Genomic DNA, 19,532 nt, shown 5'->3' on the forward strand with positions numbered 1-19,532 from the left:
CAATAATACGTGAAAATTTGAGCTCGTTCAAACTCAAATCTGGAGACAAACTGATGCCAAAACTATATTAAAATAGTTGAGTGTAGTAATATTAAAAATAGGAATATTAATTACTATAAATAAATAAAAAAATTTAATTTGATTTCGCAGCTTATAGAAGCAACAATATATTTGCTATTTTGCAGCTTCTACATGCTGCAAAATAGGCAGAATGTTTACTTTATCGTGTTTATAAAATAAAATTGGAAATTGCAGTTTTTAAAGCTGGCATATTAATACGATTCGTCGACTGTAATTTTAAGGAAATAAACTAAAATATATTTGAAAATTTATTGTACGAAATATAAAAAATTTTCTAGCAGAATAACTAAAGTTTACGATAAAAGAAATAACTATCTTCGATCGTCCTTCGTTATTGCGTCGATATTAAGTTATGTTTAAGTAACCTTTACCACCGGTTTTCGTACTTGAAGAAATTTTTAATTGTTGCTACATCGTTAAGACGATTTGATAGAATATCGCTCGACCATTCCGTTCTTTCTGGTTCAGAGTTTGTTGATATTATTACTTTATCTATCTTATTTCAAGGATATTCGTCTTTGGTAATTATATAAAACCTTATCGAGTGTTTTTCTAAATTTTTCGAATTATTTAATTAATAAATACGTCATTATTGTTACTATTTTTGCTAATTAATTAATGATTATGTCACTATTCTTACTTAAAAAAAGATTTTTGTCATCCGCAGCTCCAATAAATAATTTTTAAATGTTGAAATAAATTCGTATGTTTGGTTGAACGTTCAATTATATTATCAATTAAATACTGTAAATTTGAAAAGTAGACGTTAAAATTCATATTAAACGTCTGTGTCAACGTGGTTAAAAAATTATATAAGATATATCGATTACTCTCCTTCTATATTATTATTATTTATATGACACTAATAGTAATTCTCTTGTATTATCAGTGGTTTATGTGTAATGTAAAGGATCTACGAGAAGTGAAATGAAATCCACTCCTAACGTAAACGATTAATTTTGGGTTTCCTCTGCAGAGCAGCCTAGAAGGTAATAGGAGGGATCTAGGGCAAAATACATGTTGAAGACCCTTTTAGCAAATTAACTTTATTTTAAAATAGAGTAAGTAATCGGAAAAAAGTTGTATAGGTACTTCCTCCGGGCACAGAGCTACTTACTCCTTTGTCCACTCCTCTAATCCTCTCAGCACCTCTGAGACTGGATTAAATAGATCAGCTGGTTCGGCTAGTCTAGAATCGAGTATAAATGGAATATTCTTAAGTCAGGAACAGCAGTCTAAATAATTTTATATTAGCGAGGTTGAGGCCGAAGTTTTAAACGCGAAAACGTGTACGTCGGACGTTCGGCGCCGCTTTCCTGTAAGCCTAGAAGTTTGACAAAATGGCGTTTGGAAAGTCAGTGGAATCACGCTCGACATTGCAAACGCCATTGTCGAACTTCTAGGCTTACAGGAAAGCTGCGCCGAACGTCCGACGTACACGTTTTCGCGTTTAAAACTTCGGCCTCAACCTCGCTATTGTTTTGACCTCGATGCTCGGTTTTATAGGGGTTTTAAATAATATTTTGTAAAAAAAAAGACTAATGTTATTTTCGCGGATTAATACTACGGCTAATCTACGGACACGAAATGCTCTTAAGATTATATGATATTTTATATAATAATTACTGGACGCACGATAAACGCGATAAAACATTTTCTAGATTAAATATGTAATAAAGATTTCTCAAAATACCACAAAAATTTGCAACTCCAACATAATTATAGAGCCTAATCATATCTTGCTATTCTAATATTTCATGTATAATTGATATATAAACATTGCGATAATATTGAAGTTATATAGTTTATAGTAGTAGATCCGCTACTGATTTTTTTTTTAAGTTAGCTTGGGGGTGAATAATAATAATCATAATCTGGAATGAAATAAATCAAATTTAATTGCATAAATTTAAGCGGCCGGGTGCTGCACCATGTCCACTCTTCTGTTCTGTGGATGCCGAATGCGAGTTCGGGTCGATTCATTTTTATTAAATTCCTACTATTAGTTCACACTCTCCCTATATATATATCTTGTTCAAATTTTCAATCCTTAATAAAATACTTTTTATTCATCCACTCCACTCAGTCATTGGATGTTTTTCTCTAAAGATACAGTATATTTCTACTAGAGCCCACCAGTGGCCCGGTACATAGAAGCACTGAACACTCGTAGTTGGTCGTGGCGTTTTCCGGGTTTTCTTCAAGTTTGCAACACTTAAATAGGTGCCATTTTTCTTGTGAAAGTCCTCCCGGGAGTCATTCCTTCTCGACAGATCGCCCACGTGTCGCGTTGCCGTAACCAAATAAACCAATCATTTCCACTATTAAGATGACCCTCCAGCTGAAGGGCCCATGACCACTGAATAATCTCTGAATACTGGATCGCTAAAACGTTTGGGTCTGATCAAATGGCTGACCACGTAGAATTTTCCTCACGTGTCTAACATCTAAATAGGATCAGAAAGTCCTCCCGGGAGATCACCCTCGCGTTGTATGTGTTATTCCATCAATCCAAACTTAAACTGAGCTAAATGACGAGAGTTCTTTTGGCATTTTATTGAAAATTGAATCGAAAAGTTAATTATTCTGACTCAATATACAGATCCGAAGCGATAAAAGCGTCAGTTTGCCGTTCTGAAGGCTCTGGGATCAAATCCGGTAGGGAATTCCAAGAAGTTTTCATGAAGAGCGTGTTCCTGATATATCGGGACTATCAGCTACCCGTAATGAATATGATTAATTAGGCCCTCTTAATGCCTACGAAGCGGAGTTCGAAAACTTTCGAAACTCTGTTTCTAAAATGCAAAATTTAATATTTGGAGAAATGGTGTAAATCAAATATAGTTTTCTTTTTATATTTCAATCTTTTAATTTATTTCCGAAAGAAACAATTATAAAATGTTTAACAGAAACATAAACAATTAATTGTTAATTGTTTCGGTTTTGCTATCAGAAAGATCAAAGTTACTCTCTTGTTTAGATTATAATATCTATCGTTGGTTTTTATCTCTGTTATTATATAAGCCAACCAAAACTTTGATGAATTTATATAAGATTGTTAACCATGTTTTTGTTTTTTATAATAAATTAAAACAGAATTTCTCTTCAAAATTTGAAAATAAACTCAAAAACTGTAAGGAATATAATCTGTAAAAAAAACTTTAAAAATCATATTTAAAGAAAAATAATACAAATAAGAGGTGAAAGTTAAAATTTTATAATGATTTAATAGTGAAAATACAATCTCTTGATAAACTTTAACACAAAACACTTCTAAAAACTCAATGGCGCGTTATCCTATGGGCGAAAAGGGCAATTGCCTGGTGCCCCAAACCAATCCTATATAAGAAAACATTTCCCTCCAAAGAAAAATGTCTGAAATTAGCACTGTACATGGGGGACCTCCTAATTCAAATTCGCATTGACCCCAAGATACTAAAACATGCCACTGCAAATACCAAGATGATAGTTCTTTTATTAATTGTATTTATTAACATTTATTATAAGCCTCAATATTACAAATGATAGAATTGTTTTCTGTAAATGTAAATAATAGATTTCCTTCAGAAACGAAAAGAGAATCGATTTAAAAGTAAGGATTTCATTTATCTAATGAATGTTTCTAAAATGATTCGATATTAAACAAGATATTATTTATTATCGAAATAAAAGTAATAATAGTTTACAAAATTTCTTCCTATAATTATCAGAGAAGCGACGAAGGATATTTGTGAATTGACGTCAATTTTCTGTAAACATCCTCGTCCTATTACGTCATCTGCCATCGACCTTCGCCGTTTATCGCTTCGTAATAATTACCAATAATCGAAGATGTGTTTTTGTTGCTCTTTTTTTGCATATCGGTTATATTTTTCAAATTATCCCACTGCTAAATAAAGATTAAAAAAATGCAAAGATACTTATTTTCGTTACTATATTATCAAAACTTGTGCTATCCAAAGTGTTTTTAATTGAAAACTTGGAAGTTACCCAGATTAAATCCTTTCTACATTATATATTTTCTCAATTTATATATTAAATGAAAGAAGATTTCAGTTCGGGTAAACGGCTAGAGCTAAAAATACGGTTTGGGTATCGAATGAAAGCTCTTATCCTGTAGATAATGTTGCTGAAGAGACATGTAAGAAAGGTGCAATGGTTCAAGCGGAGAAGTGGCAAAGGTACAATGTTAAGTCTACAGGATAGACTTGTCGGGGTTCCATCTCCTGTGTTAACTGTGTGTTTTGGTTTCGTTGTTGTAAATACTGAAGTAAATAAATGTACATTTTAGTTACTAAGACCATTGTTTGTCACCAATCCTCAACCGCCTCAAATACTCGAACAACGCCAGTCACATGCAGCTAGTTTAATCTATAAAAATAAGTTCCATATATAATAAACCCGAATCATATACCCAAAAACGACAATAAGACCTATAAGTATCAATGGGAACTAATAATTTAGGAACGTAAATACCCTCTGAATATTCTAGAACCGAAATATAAATCTACAGTCTGAGGTTTTACTCTACAGACAATAGCGAACAGTGTGAAAAATAAAACACCGTTTCAGACTTCGATATGTTTACATGAAATGTAAATTTGAAATTTCATTTTTAATGGTGGATTCAGTGAATTTGTTCAGAAGAGAGTGTTCGTTTGATTATTAAACAAACGTAATCACGAATATAATTGTAATGTTGAAGAGATGAACGTGGTCTTTTTCTTTTAGATATGCCAATAATTCTACTCGTGTGTGTGTGTGTGTGTGTACTGTATATCGTACGTATACTGTGTGTGTATATATATCCTTTTTTATATCGCTATGCAGTAGGCAAAGTTTGGGGGATTGCGAGATCTTGACTCGTCAGTGTATGTTTATGGCAGTACTGTAACATGTTCGTCTCAGTTGTAATTTTATTCGTGTAAAGAATTGTATGTACAATACTGTATAGTGTGTTTAGTGTTTACCTGTTAATGATTGGATTATCCGAAAAAACAGTAAAAATTAAAACCTTAAAATTGTTGGATTGCTTTACTCTTCGACTACCTTTTATCAGAGACGAAGAACTAGTGGACAACAATTTTAAGTTTCAGTTTTTATTGTTTTTAAGGATTGTTTCTGCCCTATTGAATATGTTTTAAATGGATTATCCGTGTTTTCCGGTTTTTCATGTACACACATGCACTAATTAACACGGATAATCGGAAGTTCAGTGTATTTTCAATTCTTTAAAAGGTATTTTTCTTTACTCTCGCAGCAGGATTATTTTAGAAGCGTGTTATATAAAAATTGACGATGCTTTTTCTTGTCAATAAAACGTGATCACGTGCTGATTAAACTTCTGTTTGGGAATAGATAACTTTCATTTCCGATGTTGTATTGTTTTACAAATTATTTTTATATTCTCTAAACTATTTTCCCGCATCTAATAAATATTTTTACAAATATGAAATTCCATTTTTCGGGAGGAATTTGTCATTTTGGCTAAAAACAGCAAATTCTATACAGTATTTACAATGTGTGACGAATTTCTTGCAGTTTATTAGCGTTAATGAAGGCTCGCTCGGTAGATCTGTAATTGTTTCTTGCTCTCTATCGCTGTATGATAGAACATCCAATTATTTTACGGTTCAAATGTTATAGTTTCGACTTTTTTCGCACCTACTCGAAAAGTACAGTACATGTAGATAACATTAGTGTAGTAGCAGTGACCGATCTGAATTCTATCGGTCACTCTCCTGTTTCGTCAAATGACAGCCATAAAACTTTTTGCTCACGTCATATTAACTTATCGTAAAGTAGACTTTGCATTGATAAAAGGAAATTTGTTGCTAAGAGCTTGGGAATCCGAACAAAGTACAAAAAATATATTTTTTTGCATGTTTAATAACATCGGCAATTCCAATAACTTTTTAAAAAATATAAACACTTTAATTATTCCAGTCGTGTAACTATTTTACGTAACGACACGATTCGATTTCATTATAAATACAGCCATTATTTATTCAAAATATTCTATTATAAACATTAAATATCATGAATCCGAGTGTCTAATTTCTATTCGCTTTACTTTGATCTGATAGAAATCGCCTATTGCAGATTTTATAAGCACATTTAATTTCCATCGACAATAGGAAAAGTTTGCCTAATATCTCGCCCATTTTGAAAAATACAGTTTAATTTTCATGAAATTATGGCATGCAGAAATTAATATTTTGAGAGTTGACATTAACATTTTGAATGTGTTGGATGCATAGGCCTACAGTGTTTTTTGAAAACACTGTATTGATCCAACACATAATATGTTTTCTTAATAATGTAGCTATAATAGTTACATAATAGCTCTGATAGATTAAAATAATAATTTTATTCTTCCAAACAGAATTCATAAAAACTTTTTTATAATCTAACAGTCTTCTAATTAGAAATATTGGCATGAGAAATGAACTGTCACAAACAAAACCTTTATTACCAGTAATTGAACTAAAAACTTCCAAACGTTTTCGGCCTTCAAGGCCTGCTTCAGGTGCTGAACTAAACTGGCTTCCTACTTGGACCGTTAGAATGATGTTTTTTATAATCATCTAGAGCAGTGATGGGCAAACTACGGCCCGCGGGCCAGATGCAGCCCCCTGAAATGTTCTATCCGGCCTGCGCGACATTATTCCTAATCTGACGAATAAAAAAGAATACAGGCTATAAGAAAAATAAATATTTCTCTCTTTTCTCTTCTCTTTCATTTTATATCAATGACGACATACAAATTTATTGACTTATCCTAGATATTGAAATGTTATGTTGAGAGTGAGAGGCACTGGCTGCTGGCAACGTGGCTAGATGTCGAAACACGTTTCTTGATTCAGACCTGTCTTAGCATTGTGGTTTGCTAGTTTTTCTCTGCATATGGTAAAAAATTTTAGCCCTAAGACGTTATCTAAGAAACGTAAAGTTGATTCTGAGTGTCGTGTTTTCAAAGATGAATGGACTTGGAAGTACTTTTTCACAGTTTTTAGGGATAAACCACTATGTCTCATCTGCAACGAAACTGTAGCAGTCTACAAAGAATATAACATTTCACGACACTTCAACTCTAAGCACAACGATGTCAAGGTTGGAGCCATGACCGAAGAAGAAAGGAAACAAAAAGCAGAAGATTTACGCAAAAAACTATCAGGTCAGCAAAGTATTTTTAAGAAAGGAAATAGTTCTCAGCAAGCAGCTACACATGCAAGTTATGTTGTAGCATACAATATTGCTAAAAGTAACAAAGCTCTCTCTGATGGAGAGTTTGTTAAACACTGCATGCTCAAAGTTTGCGATATTTTATGTCCTGACAAAAGAAAAGATTTTGAAATAATAAGCTTATCTCGGAAAACAGTGACTTCTAGAATCAAAGCAATAGATAAAAACATATTATCACAGTTGGAATCAAAGATTGGCCAATTTAAATTCTGCTCAATTACTATGGATGAAAGCTCTGATATAAATGATACTGCACAGTTGCTAATATTTATAAGAGGTGTTGACGAAAACTTCTGTATCACAGAGGATTACAGAGGAACTAGCATGCATGAGGTCGTTGAAGGGAACTACAACAGGGTCAGATATTTTTCATGAATTTATGGAAGGAATTTCAACTTTGAAAGTACCAATAAATTGCATATACTATTGATATATATGCAATTTATAGGTACTTTGTAAACTATAAACTGTACTATATAGTAACAGATGGAGCGAGAAATATGATGGAAAAAATCTGGATTTGTTGGGATCTTTAATGAAAAATATCCAGATAACAATGTTATATTTCTACATTGCATCATACATCAAGATGCCCTGTGTAAATCTGCTTTGGATATGAAACCTGTGCTTGACGTTATTGTGAAGCTGTATGCTTAATGCTATTTGATCTCGTGGGCTTGCTCACAGACAATTTCGGGAGTTTCTAGAATCCATGCAATCTGAGTACTCTGATATATCATACTACTCGAAAGTAAGATGGCTTAGCGCAGGACGCGTCTTCGAGCGAGTTTGGCAGCTGAAAGACAAAATAATGACATTCTTCCTTGAGAAACAGGGGTCTGTAGAGTATAAAATCCTGGAAGATACTGCATGGCTTTTGGATTTTATATTTTTTGCAGATCTTCTCTGCCACGTGAACAAGTTGAATGTCAAGATGCAAGGCAAAAATCAATTTATCGATGATACCTGGGGCCATATCAAAAGTTTTAAACTACAACTTGTTCTATTCGCGAATCAGCTTGCTAAGAATGACTTGTCTCACTTCCCGAGGTTGAATTCAATAGCCCCGGTGATGAAGGAAAAGCTTACAAAGATAGTCTGAGAAGGCTCCATGCTGAATTTGAACGAAGATTTGAACACTTCAGTGCCATTGAAAAAGACTTTGAAATTTTAAGTATGTCTTTTAATGTGAACTGTGAAACAGTGAAACCGGACTTGTAATTCAATCAATTCAAGTTGCAATGTAACACTCAACTCAAATAGTTGTTTCTTAATGTTCCAAAATTAGAGTTCTAAAAGTCCTTCTCGAAATCTACTTTCCCAAATCAGATATCTCATGCCCAGAAAGTTACTGCTATGTTTGCTTCATCATATATATGTGAACAGGTGTTTTCTACAATGAAACTTTGAAATAGTTGCCTTAGAAACAGACTGACAGATGAGCATTTAACTTCTCTTCTAAGAATAAGTGCATCCCAGTTCGAACCAAATTATGAAAAACTTTTAGAAATGCAATCACAGTTTCATTCATCACATTCTTCTTCATAATCTTTCAGTCATTAATAGGGCTTAGTATCACAAAAAATACAAGAATTTTGTAAAATGTATCATTGTTATTTTTTAATAAATTATATTGGCCCGCCTAAAGTTTTTTTCTTTTCCTTTGGCCCCCTCTTTAAAAAGTTTGCCCATCACTGATCTAGAGCTTCAAGTAAAATAGAGAGAAAATAATTATTTTCCTCCTCTCTCTTACCTAAAAAAGTTTTATTCCAGTATGGATATTCTGTGTCAATAGAGATGCCAAATCAAAAGTCGTGTTTGCTTTTTGTTCGTATTGTTATTAGAATCCTCCTTTATATTTGGTATTGATGTATCTGGTTCTGAAAAATTTCTTAACTGGGTTGATTGCATTACTATATTCATTGTCATCACGCCATCTCCACTTCCAAAACCGTCATTGTTCGGTTCATCCATACCAATGATTAAAATCAGTGGTTAATGTTACCCTAGGTATCGAAGGTGGCGGCTCGTCTCCGATTCCAGCGATCAGAAGACGGAACAGTGGGGACGCATGTTCTAACCTAACCAAACCTATTCTAATAAATTATCATAATTATTAGCAACCAAATTATTAGAATAGGTTAGGTTAGGTTAGAACGTGTCCCCCCACTGTTCCCTGTCTTCTGATCGCTGGAATTGGAGACGAGCCGCTATCTTCGATACCTAGGGTAACATTAACCAAATCAGTAATATACAGTAGATGGTTTTGATTGAATAGCTCATTACCAATCAGATTAAAATAACTTATAATGCATTATTAGGTTACTATAGTAATAATACATAGTCAACTTTTCATTTTATCTTTTGGTAAGTATTGAAAAGTTAAACATACTATAAGATTAAATTAGAGCAGATTAAATGCATATAGAGCAAGTTAGAACATTTCACTTGCATGGATGACTATTGTCTTTCAAAGGAATTACATCTTTGATATTCTACCTATAACAAGGGAATTGTCAGAAATGTCTATTATGGTAAATTAAAATAGAAGAAAGTATGGGATGAACCTACTGTAAATATTAAATTTATCATTTATTTTATATCTTTGAATGAATTTAAGAAATCATACCTAAAGATATTTCAATGCAATGTTTCACACATACTAGCTATTTACATTTTTCTATCATCAAATTGTTTTCAATATTCATTTCAGCAGAAAAATATCAAATGAGAAAATGTATTTTTATGTTTTATATTTTCACTGAATTATCATAGTTTACTATTAAAGTTTGTAACACTATTTTTGAACTGTTGAACTTAAAACATAAATGAAAATCTATTTGAAATTACTAATTTACTTTGAATTAAAATTTATAATTTGCTATGAAACAAATAAATATATTTCTGTTTCCAATTCTAGTTCATCTAATAAGAATATTAAAGATTCTGCTGAAGTTGTAATAATAGGAGGAGGTGTGGTAGGTGTTAGCATTGCCTATCATCTTGCTCGTTTAGGACTTCCTAATGTAGTACTTCTGGAAAAGTCAGAATTGACAGCTGGATCCACCTGGCATGCTGTAAGTAATTCCTATTTAAATTATTTTATTTTTAGCACAAAGTATACACTCATTGTATAGGATAAATACAATATTAATACAAAACAAAATACAAATGCATAAATGAAATACAAAATTTATACAAAACGACATATTGATTTGTTAAAACTTAATACAACATGCCACTGTGTGTTATATCCACAAATATACAAGAAATAAAAATAAAATCTAGATTTTTAGAAAGTTTTTAATTAAAATCAGTTATAATAAAATGTATAGACATATCAATATCAACATTTGATTTTTTTTAATGATATACTAATATTAAAATGTAAATATATTTTATTATTTAGACTTGTTTTAATAAAAAGTACATTTTGAATCTTTACAATACATTAAAAGTATGTTAATTTAATGACATAACTAAATTTATTACATAAAATTAAATTTAATCTTACATGAATTATGACAAAATATTGTGTATATTATAATCAAGAATAATATACATAATTATTTTAATTTTTTTAAAGTTATGTTATAGATTAATAAAAATATGCAATTAATTTTTAAAGTCTGAATAAATATTTCATTGAATTAATTCAATAATAGATTTATACGATAACAAAATTTATAGATGTAATCAGTTCCAAATTTTAGGCAGGTTTAACTGCATTTTATCATCCAGGAATAAATATGAAGAAAGTGCATTACTACAGTATCAACCTTTTCAGTCAGTTAGAAGAAGAAACTGGTCAGGTATGTGTTAATTTATAATAATTAATTCTTTATTGATTTGACTTTTGTCTTTACACGGGGGGTGAAAAAAGAAATGACCAATTGTTCAAATTGCCAGCATGGAAGAATTCAAATTAGAATCGGTGAGTGAGTGCAGCAAAAAAAAAATGACAATTACAAACAGTTTTAATTACTATTAATATCAATAATAGTACTTAACTATTAACATAATTTTACATAACTGAATATTAAAAACACACATATATAGACCTATATAAAAAAAGAAAAATAATATATTAAAAAATTGACTATTGAAATCTAACAAAATATAAGAAACAGAATAATTCCATAATAGTTTATGAAATGGTAAAGTTATTTCAAAATCACTAAAAAGTTTTAGTGCTTACTTTTTGACTTAAGGTTATTGTTAAATTTACTTCTATTGAATTTAACAGAATCACCTTAAAAATTAAATTATTTGGAAAAATTATAAATGAAAAGTCATGCATTTTGGAAAATCTGAATTTACTTTTTGCCTTTAAAAAGATTTAAAGTTTTTAAGTGTTAGTTTAGTCAATTACTATACACATTATGAAAAAATTTCAGATTCTAAACTTCTTAAAAATATGACCCTATACAACATTAATACCATAAGAAAAACTTAGGAAGCATTTGAGTGAACAAATACAATGGGTAATCAGTTTTTATTAACTAAAATGTGGAGAGTTGTTAAATATACAGTATTCAGTTGTGTAGTCCCTTTGTGTGTTCAGTCTGTTTTCCCTGAGGACATCCACAAATGATATGTTAAAATTCCACATTTTTTAATTCCCTGTTCCTTTGTATCATTCATTATCACATTGTGATGAAGTTTTTCACAAATTGCTTTTCTAACGTTTTTGGCCAGTTTGAATGGCCTTCAATTTTTAAAGGTTTTTGTGTTGAGGTGTGAGTATTAGTTGAGTGCAGTTAGAGAAGAATGTCTTTCACAAATGTCATATTGATCATCACCCCAATAAAGCCTTTGTATTATTATGATATAAATATACTGTGTTAATCATATAATGGATATTAAAATAACCACATTATGACTATCTTTATGATTAAAACTGTTTGCAAAATAAACTTTTGTCTTCTTAATCAACCTTCCTCAGGAAATTTATAATTCAAAAACAAACAAAAGCCTTGATTTATTCTAGAATCACTTAATTTGAATACTAACATTTTCGAAACAACCAAAAAAAACTAATTTGAATTCTGAAGTACAAAACTAAAAAAGTTCTGAACTACTCTCCTCCCCATTAGATGTGAAATCATTGATGGACAACCCCTAGGGTTTGCATGAGTTTATTAAAAAAGTTTATTAAAGTTTGTTGGAAACTGCATACAACAAAAATGCCTTTGAATTGAGTTGAAAATTTAAAGAAAAAAATGAACTTAGATCAAACTTCAAAGATAGAAGGTAATTTCTGTTATTTAAATAAAGTGATGCAGAATAACAATGTTGAAATGTTTGTTCAACCAAATTGTGAAGAAACTCATTCCAAATCTCATTTGCTTTTTTCCATAGGCCATTATCATGTGCATCTTTTTTTAGGAAAAGTTTCTGCTGTTAGGTAACCAAATTCAAAAATGTCAAGCAAGCTAGCATCAGAAGACTTTGTGGGAATTTGTTTTCCACATAATTAATTCTAATTTTATTCCTCGTCCTTTAGAGATATGATTGAACCAAATTTCATGCATGAAATGAAGCTTTATTATGGTGAAACATAACTTTGTTCATCTCACATGACTATAGCTGTGATAGATATTTTTAAAGAGTGGCTTTAAGACATGGTCACAGTGTAGTTCTCCATTAATCTTGGTTTTAGGAAATATTTTGAGTGGTAAGACACTGATAGTTTAACAATCATGAAGCTCTTAGGCTGCTCTCAGTGCAGTACCTCAATCATCTTTCCTAAGTTAACTTAAATTCTACTTTCACTATTGCAGAGGCGATATTGCCATCTATCAACTGCAAGAATTTTTTGTATAACTTTCAGCAATTTATTTGTATGGAAAGAATGTAATGAGATTCCTCAAGCTTTGATTGAATGAACATTTCAAGATTAGTTGGAAACAACAATACAGAAAGATGAAGTCCAGAGAAAACAGGATTAAACACGCAGACTACTCAATTAAGTACTGCATGTCTAACAACTCTACATTTTGGTAAATAAAATTGATTACCCTGTATATACTGATGCACAGTGGTGGCCTTAGGGAGTGGTGAGCAGGGCAATTGCCTGGGGCCTCGCTCTTGCAGGGGCCTCATGCAACAACTCGAGTAGAAAAAAGTTGATATTTAAAACTTTTTATTTTATCCTTAGCTATTAGTTATAAGCCGCAAACATCATTTTTAAATCCCTGCATATTCTTTTAAGGCATTTATGTACCTTAGTTTATCATCATTAATAATTTGTCATCTTTATGATTGTTAACTTTTATAAATCTTCTAATATAATATTTTAAAACTCTAAATTTATTTATTTATAACTTTTGCATTTCTCGTCAATCATCAGAAATATCTATTTTCAATTCACATATTTTGCACAAAGGATAAGGGTCTCGCAAAGATCTGCCACCCGGAGTCTCGCAATGATTAAGGCCGCCAGTGGCGTGACGTCATTGGAAGCGATGGAAGCGCCAATTCCACCTTCCAATGACCTTCCCTTGTATTTTATAAAATATAAATTTTCATATTTTACCGTACTTTGCATTAATTAAAATTAATATTTTATTATAACTGCATTATGTATCTTTTACAAATTTCTATACTACATGTGAAAAAAACGATAAGATTGCTATTGTATATTCGAATAATTCGGTAGCGGAAGGAGTGTCGAAACCGGGTCAGTTTCCAATCAGCCAGATTATATAGGCATTGTCACATGCGGTTTACAGAGCACCAACCTCACCCGGTTTAGCTGGTAGAAGCGACACACGCATAAAGAGTCCGACTTTATATCCCGGAGCGGTTGTGGGCTGTTAGCCGCCTGCTAGATATTCGGCCACCCTCGCCCGATTATGTGAATCACAAGCAGACTAGATCAACGGCGGACAACCCCCGGCCCGCGGGCCAGCTACGGCTGGCGAAAAGTTTCCATCCGGCCCGCGAGATCTTTAATAGATTATTAAATTGGAAAAATAACTAATTAATAGTTATTTTTCCAATTCTTTGTAATTTTCGAAAACGATAAGAGAAATAAATGTAGTAATTAACTTTTTATTTATTTATTTCGTATTTGCAGACTAAAAAAATTACAAGTCATAAGAAGGCAGTCAATTAACTACTACGGCCCGCGGAAAAAAACATAAAATTTATTCTGGCCCACGTTATAAAAAAGGTTGCCCACCGTAGACTAGATTTATAACTTAACCCAACCGATAGGAATTTACTGGCATGTTTTTACGATAGTTCTGTATAGTTGACAGGAGTTTTAAAAAAATCCATTAAAATATTTGATACATTTATTCTGCGTTTATTCTGCTCTCCCATCTTATATTATTTACGGATTTCGATGTTAAACCGGTGATATTACGATTTAGTATGTCCCATCTGTAAGGGGATGCAGAAAAAACGTGTACAATTCTAGTACAGTGTTAAAAAAATTAACTGTTACTTTGGTTGCATCATTTACAACCAAATTTAATGAATGAGACGTACAATGGTACAAAAAAAGCTCTAGAATTTATTTTCCTTAAATTTACGATTTATGTATCAGTTGTCATAAAAATTTCTTTCCACTTCTTTCCCAAGACTACAGATATTCGAGTACAAAGTAACCGGTTTCGACTTATTTCTATTTAAGAAGTAGTTAAATAATTAAGCGATTAGGGAATTAGAAACATAAATAAAACCCCGATGAAAGAGCCGAAATTTTACTTAAACAGAAGCTTAACCGAACCAATCTCTTGCCGAGTACAGTGGGGTCTGATCTCTTCGTAATATTAGATGTAATAAAGACAGAAATTTCTCCAGTTCAACGAGAGTGACCGAAAAGTTGTAAATTTTGGAAATTTCCGTGAACACTCGATCCTAAAACGAATTAGTTAGAAAACGAACGACGGACAATCTGTTAAGTTTAACATATTTAGATTTTTACAGCTATGGTGAGAAACGTTTAAAATCTACAACAACCCTGTCGCGTCCTTTGATATATACTAGTGACGCGACAAAAGAGGCATTTGACATTGACCGGTATCGGCACCCTCGGGATTTGGCACGGACACACCTACCTGGACCGTCTCCGATTCCATTCATTAGCCACTCGTAGGGAGCTACAGTATTTCACTAAGTGGATTGTTTTAAGATTTAAAAAGTAAAGACATATTTGTTACTTATTATGTACGTTTCTTCACAAAGTTATATTTAATTATAAGTTTCATTAAAAGTATATTTATACAATTGAAGAATTTTTTGTACTAGGTATGTATATTCGTCACACATTTTGTTTTACCAAGTAAGTTTTTCTGATAATTTTAATTTTAGCCCTTATATCGTGGCTAGTGATTCAAAAATTTATTTTAAAAAAGTTTTGGCTTCGAGACCATATAATGAAAAAGAAAACATTATTAAAAGAGAAAGACCAATGCCTAAATTAAATATAAATACGTCAACAAAAAATTTCGACATTTTGACGATAAAATTTATGACGAATGACGATTCTTTCGTAAAATTGAGGCAAATTGGAAATCAAAGAAGAATAGAATTTAACATTGTTAGACGATATAAAATAAATATTGAAAATTATAACAAGATAATTACGATTAATAGATATATCTAAATTAATAGATGTTATATGTTTTTTCTCAAAGCGAGAATTGGCATTTAGAGGGCGTAGGGAATTTATTGAATCTAATAACGGAGGTAATTATATTGAACTTTCTTATTTATTAAGTTCGTCAGATAATCTATTAAAAATACATTTAAAGAAGTATACGGTTTTTACTGGCTTATCGAACGAACGAATACGAACGGGCCCTGACGCGCAATTAATTGATTGCCCCTGAAAGTCGGCTTCTTACAGAAACACAGCTTCCCTATTATCAAATGTCACGGCACGCCACTGAAGGCCGCCTCTGCTGATGCATGTACTGTTAAATATAGAATTATACTCTTGCTTGTTTTGATTTGTTTCTTTCATTTAATTATTGTGTATTCTCATTTGAACTATAATCATCTCATTATTTGTCATATTAAAATTGTATAATTTGAAATGGTGTTTTTTGCCAAACCAAATATATGAAATATTTAGTTTTTGTAAATCTTTATCATATAATCAATTTCAATTTAAATTAGTTTGATTTTTGTATCATGCATCATTTCATAATAGACAAATAAGTTTTTGTTCTTTAGTATATTTAACTTATAACAGAGTGTGAAGCAGAACATATCTACCCAACTCAATACTTTTAACTTGAACGTAACCATTTTATTCATTTGCTGCTGTTTTCATATAATGAAAATTTTTTTCGTAGATGTATTAATCTAGTTTTTTCATTTTCTTGAAAATATATTTTAAATTATGATGACATGTAGAAATCTAATTTAGTCTAATTAATAAATAATGCTTTATATATTTCATTTATAGAATCTTAGTTTTCATAGACCTGGAAGTATTCGTTTAGCCACAACAGCAAAAAGAATGGATGAATTCCATTATCAGATGCAAAGACAAGGTTGGCACCAAGCTCCACAGATGATAATTGATGTTCAAAAAATACTTGAATATTTTCCTCTTTTAAACACTGATAAGGTAAATGTTTTAAATAATTTCAAATTTATTCTTTAATATCAATAAAGTAAACTTTATTTTCTTTTATAGATACTTGGAGGATTGTATAATCCTTTAGATGGACATATTGATCCATATTCACTTACAATGGCTTTAGCATCAGGAGCACGTAAATATGGAGCAGACATAATTTGCGGGAAACCTGTTACGGGACTGAAACTTCGTAATGATGGAAAATGGGAGATTAATACAAGTGATGGAACTGTTACAGCAAAGCATGTAGTAAATGCAACTGGTACGATAGGAATTGTTTGATAATTACAAGTTACTTATTAAAGTACTTTTCTATCTTTTAAAAATAATAATAATTTAGAAACAGTATATAAAAATATCTAAAGTAAAATACAATAATGTTAACATTTTTTGTTATGAGACATTATTTTATGACATATGTCATACAAAAATAAATGCTACAGTATTTTTCTTAATTTGATGGTACAAAGTATAAAATAAATTTATAATACTTCAACAAATATTTTTATGATAACTATGATCTCATAAGTAATTAAATGCATTATGAAATCTACATGATTGAAATACTTGAAAAAAAAAAAAATATATATATATATATATATAACAATTATTGTTTGAAAACTCAATAAAACTGACATATCTGTTTCTTTGTATGCAATGCAATGAAATATGCTAGATGACACTCAGCTGACTTATCTGAAAATTTTGGCCAGAGTCAAAATGAAATGGGTTTTTTGAACTCAATAGAAATGAGAAAAAAATCATCTTGTTTTATACATATTTACTTGATTCCAGTGGTGCATTCAAGATTTAATTATGGGTGTGCCAAGTTGAATGGATAAAAAATTTTTTAATATGAATTCAATAAAACTCTCACATTATATGACTGCTAATTCATAAGTAATATAGAAGTAGGAGAGAACACAATATAAATAAAAAAAGGAATTTTAATTAGGAAAAGATTTTTGGAAAATTTTTAGTGTTTTTTTTTTCTTTCCTTTTTCTCTGGGTTGCCAGGGCACTTTGGTTCCTTCTCTGGGTGCACTACTGCTTGATTCAATAAAATGATAAATTGTAGGAAGATTGGGAAATCAAGGAAATCTCAAGCTCATAAAAAAAAAAACTTTGAAACTGTTGCCACTCAACCTGACAACAGTTTCTTGGGATATAATTTGTAATATTTGTTTTTTGTTCACTTAACCAGTTTATGTTTAACCAGTTACATCACAATCTCCTACAAGCTTAACAAGTCTAACATATTTAAAATGTGTTAGACTTGTTAAGCATGTAGATGATTGTAATACAACTTGTTATATATGCAACTTGTTTAAATAGAATGTCAGCATTAGAAAGGGGAAATAAAAGGAAGTCACCATGACTAAATGGTTCCCTAAGGGATTGTCACTAGAGACCAGTATCACTAGCCTTTTATTATATCATAATTTTTTGTAAAAAGTTTTTCTATTATCTAATAAAATGCATACTTACAGACTTTATGTTAATTAATAACTTCAATCATTTTTATTCTAACAAAATATTATCTAGAGATCGAGCTAGATCTCTGAAATGATCTTGATAGTGAGCAGGATACCTTACAAATAAGTTTAAAAAATCGTACACGACTACGTTGGTCCGTTGCAAAGTTATACCAAACCGAACAGTGGCGGGCTCCTAGAGGCGCCACATCATGGCCGTTTATTTATATAAGAAAAAATAATACAAAGGTTACATAATACAAATCATTGCTACACGCACAGGTAATGACAGGAAAGAAATTTAACACTCCCCCTCAATGATTTGTCCCATTTTGCTTACAGTCATCGAGTCCAAGTTGTCTAGCACATTTAACGTGTTTTCCAGTACACACTGGTTTTGTTAAAATGTCTGCTACCATTTCCTTGGTAGGGCAGTACATAATACATACATTCCCATTCTTCACTTCATTTCTTACAAAATGATATTTGACATCAATATGCTTCGTACGTTGACTCACACGATCATTCTCTGCCACTTTCATACAACTTTGGTTATCCTCGTACATAGTTACTTTCTTATCGACGGCTTCCCCAAGGTCCAGAAACACTCGCTTCAGCCAAGTAGCCTCCTGAGCGGCTTCACAAAGTGCAACATACTCAGCTTCAGTCGAGGACAGTGTCACATTACTTTGCTTTTTACTGTACCAGGATACAGGACTGTCTTGATATTTAAAGACATACCCTGTATGCGACTTTCGATCTGTGTTATCACCTGCCCAGTCTGAGTCGACGAAACATTCTAGTGTGGTTCTAGTGTTGCTCTTCTCACCCAATTTCAGTTTCCAATCAGCTGTTCCCTTCAGATATCGAAACACCCTCTTCACCTCATTCCAGTCAGCTGCTCTTGGTTCCTTAGTACACTGGGCGAGGATGGAAACTGCTGCCAATATATCTGGGCGTGTGTTAGTTGCAAGGTACAGTAAACTACCTATACCCTTGAGGTACAGTTTGTTACTTTCCATCCTTGGTCCCCTCTCTTTAATTTTGAAATATCCAGGATCAAGGGGAATCTTGCTGGTTTTTGCATCTTGGAGTCCAAATTCTACTAGTTTGTCAGTTATAAAATGTTT

At 31.6% G+C, this 19,532-nt stretch overlaps 1 protein-coding gene across 3 annotated transcripts in view; it reads left to right on the plus strand.

The window, feature by feature from the left end:
• LOC136989993 (dimethylglycine dehydrogenase, mitochondrial-like) overlaps positions 1-19,532 on the plus strand; it is a 53,629-nt gene that overhangs the window by 2,392 nt on the left and 31,705 nt on the right. For 2 of the 3 annotated variants that reach the window (XM_067288305.1, XM_067288303.1), the window contains exons 2-5: positions 10,247-10,403; positions 11,040-11,138; positions 16,751-16,915; positions 16,985-17,189. In XM_067288305.1, coding sequence (XP_067144406.1) covers positions 10,247-10,403; positions 11,040-11,138; positions 16,751-16,915; positions 16,985-17,189 — 626 coding nt within the window. Of the gene's footprint in view, positions 1-373; positions 544-10,246; positions 10,404-11,039; positions 11,139-16,750; positions 16,916-16,984; positions 17,190-19,532 lie in introns of those variants that run through there. The other variant, XM_067288304.1, reaches the window with a different exon arrangement.

The sequence above is a fragment of the Centruroides vittatus genome, unplaced genomic scaffold (assembly GCF_030686945.1).
Source record: "Centruroides vittatus isolate TY-2023 unplaced genomic scaffold, ASM3068694v2 scaffold_861, whole genome shotgun sequence".
NCBI lineage: Eukaryota > Metazoa > Arthropoda > Arachnida > Scorpiones > Buthidae > Centruroides > Centruroides vittatus.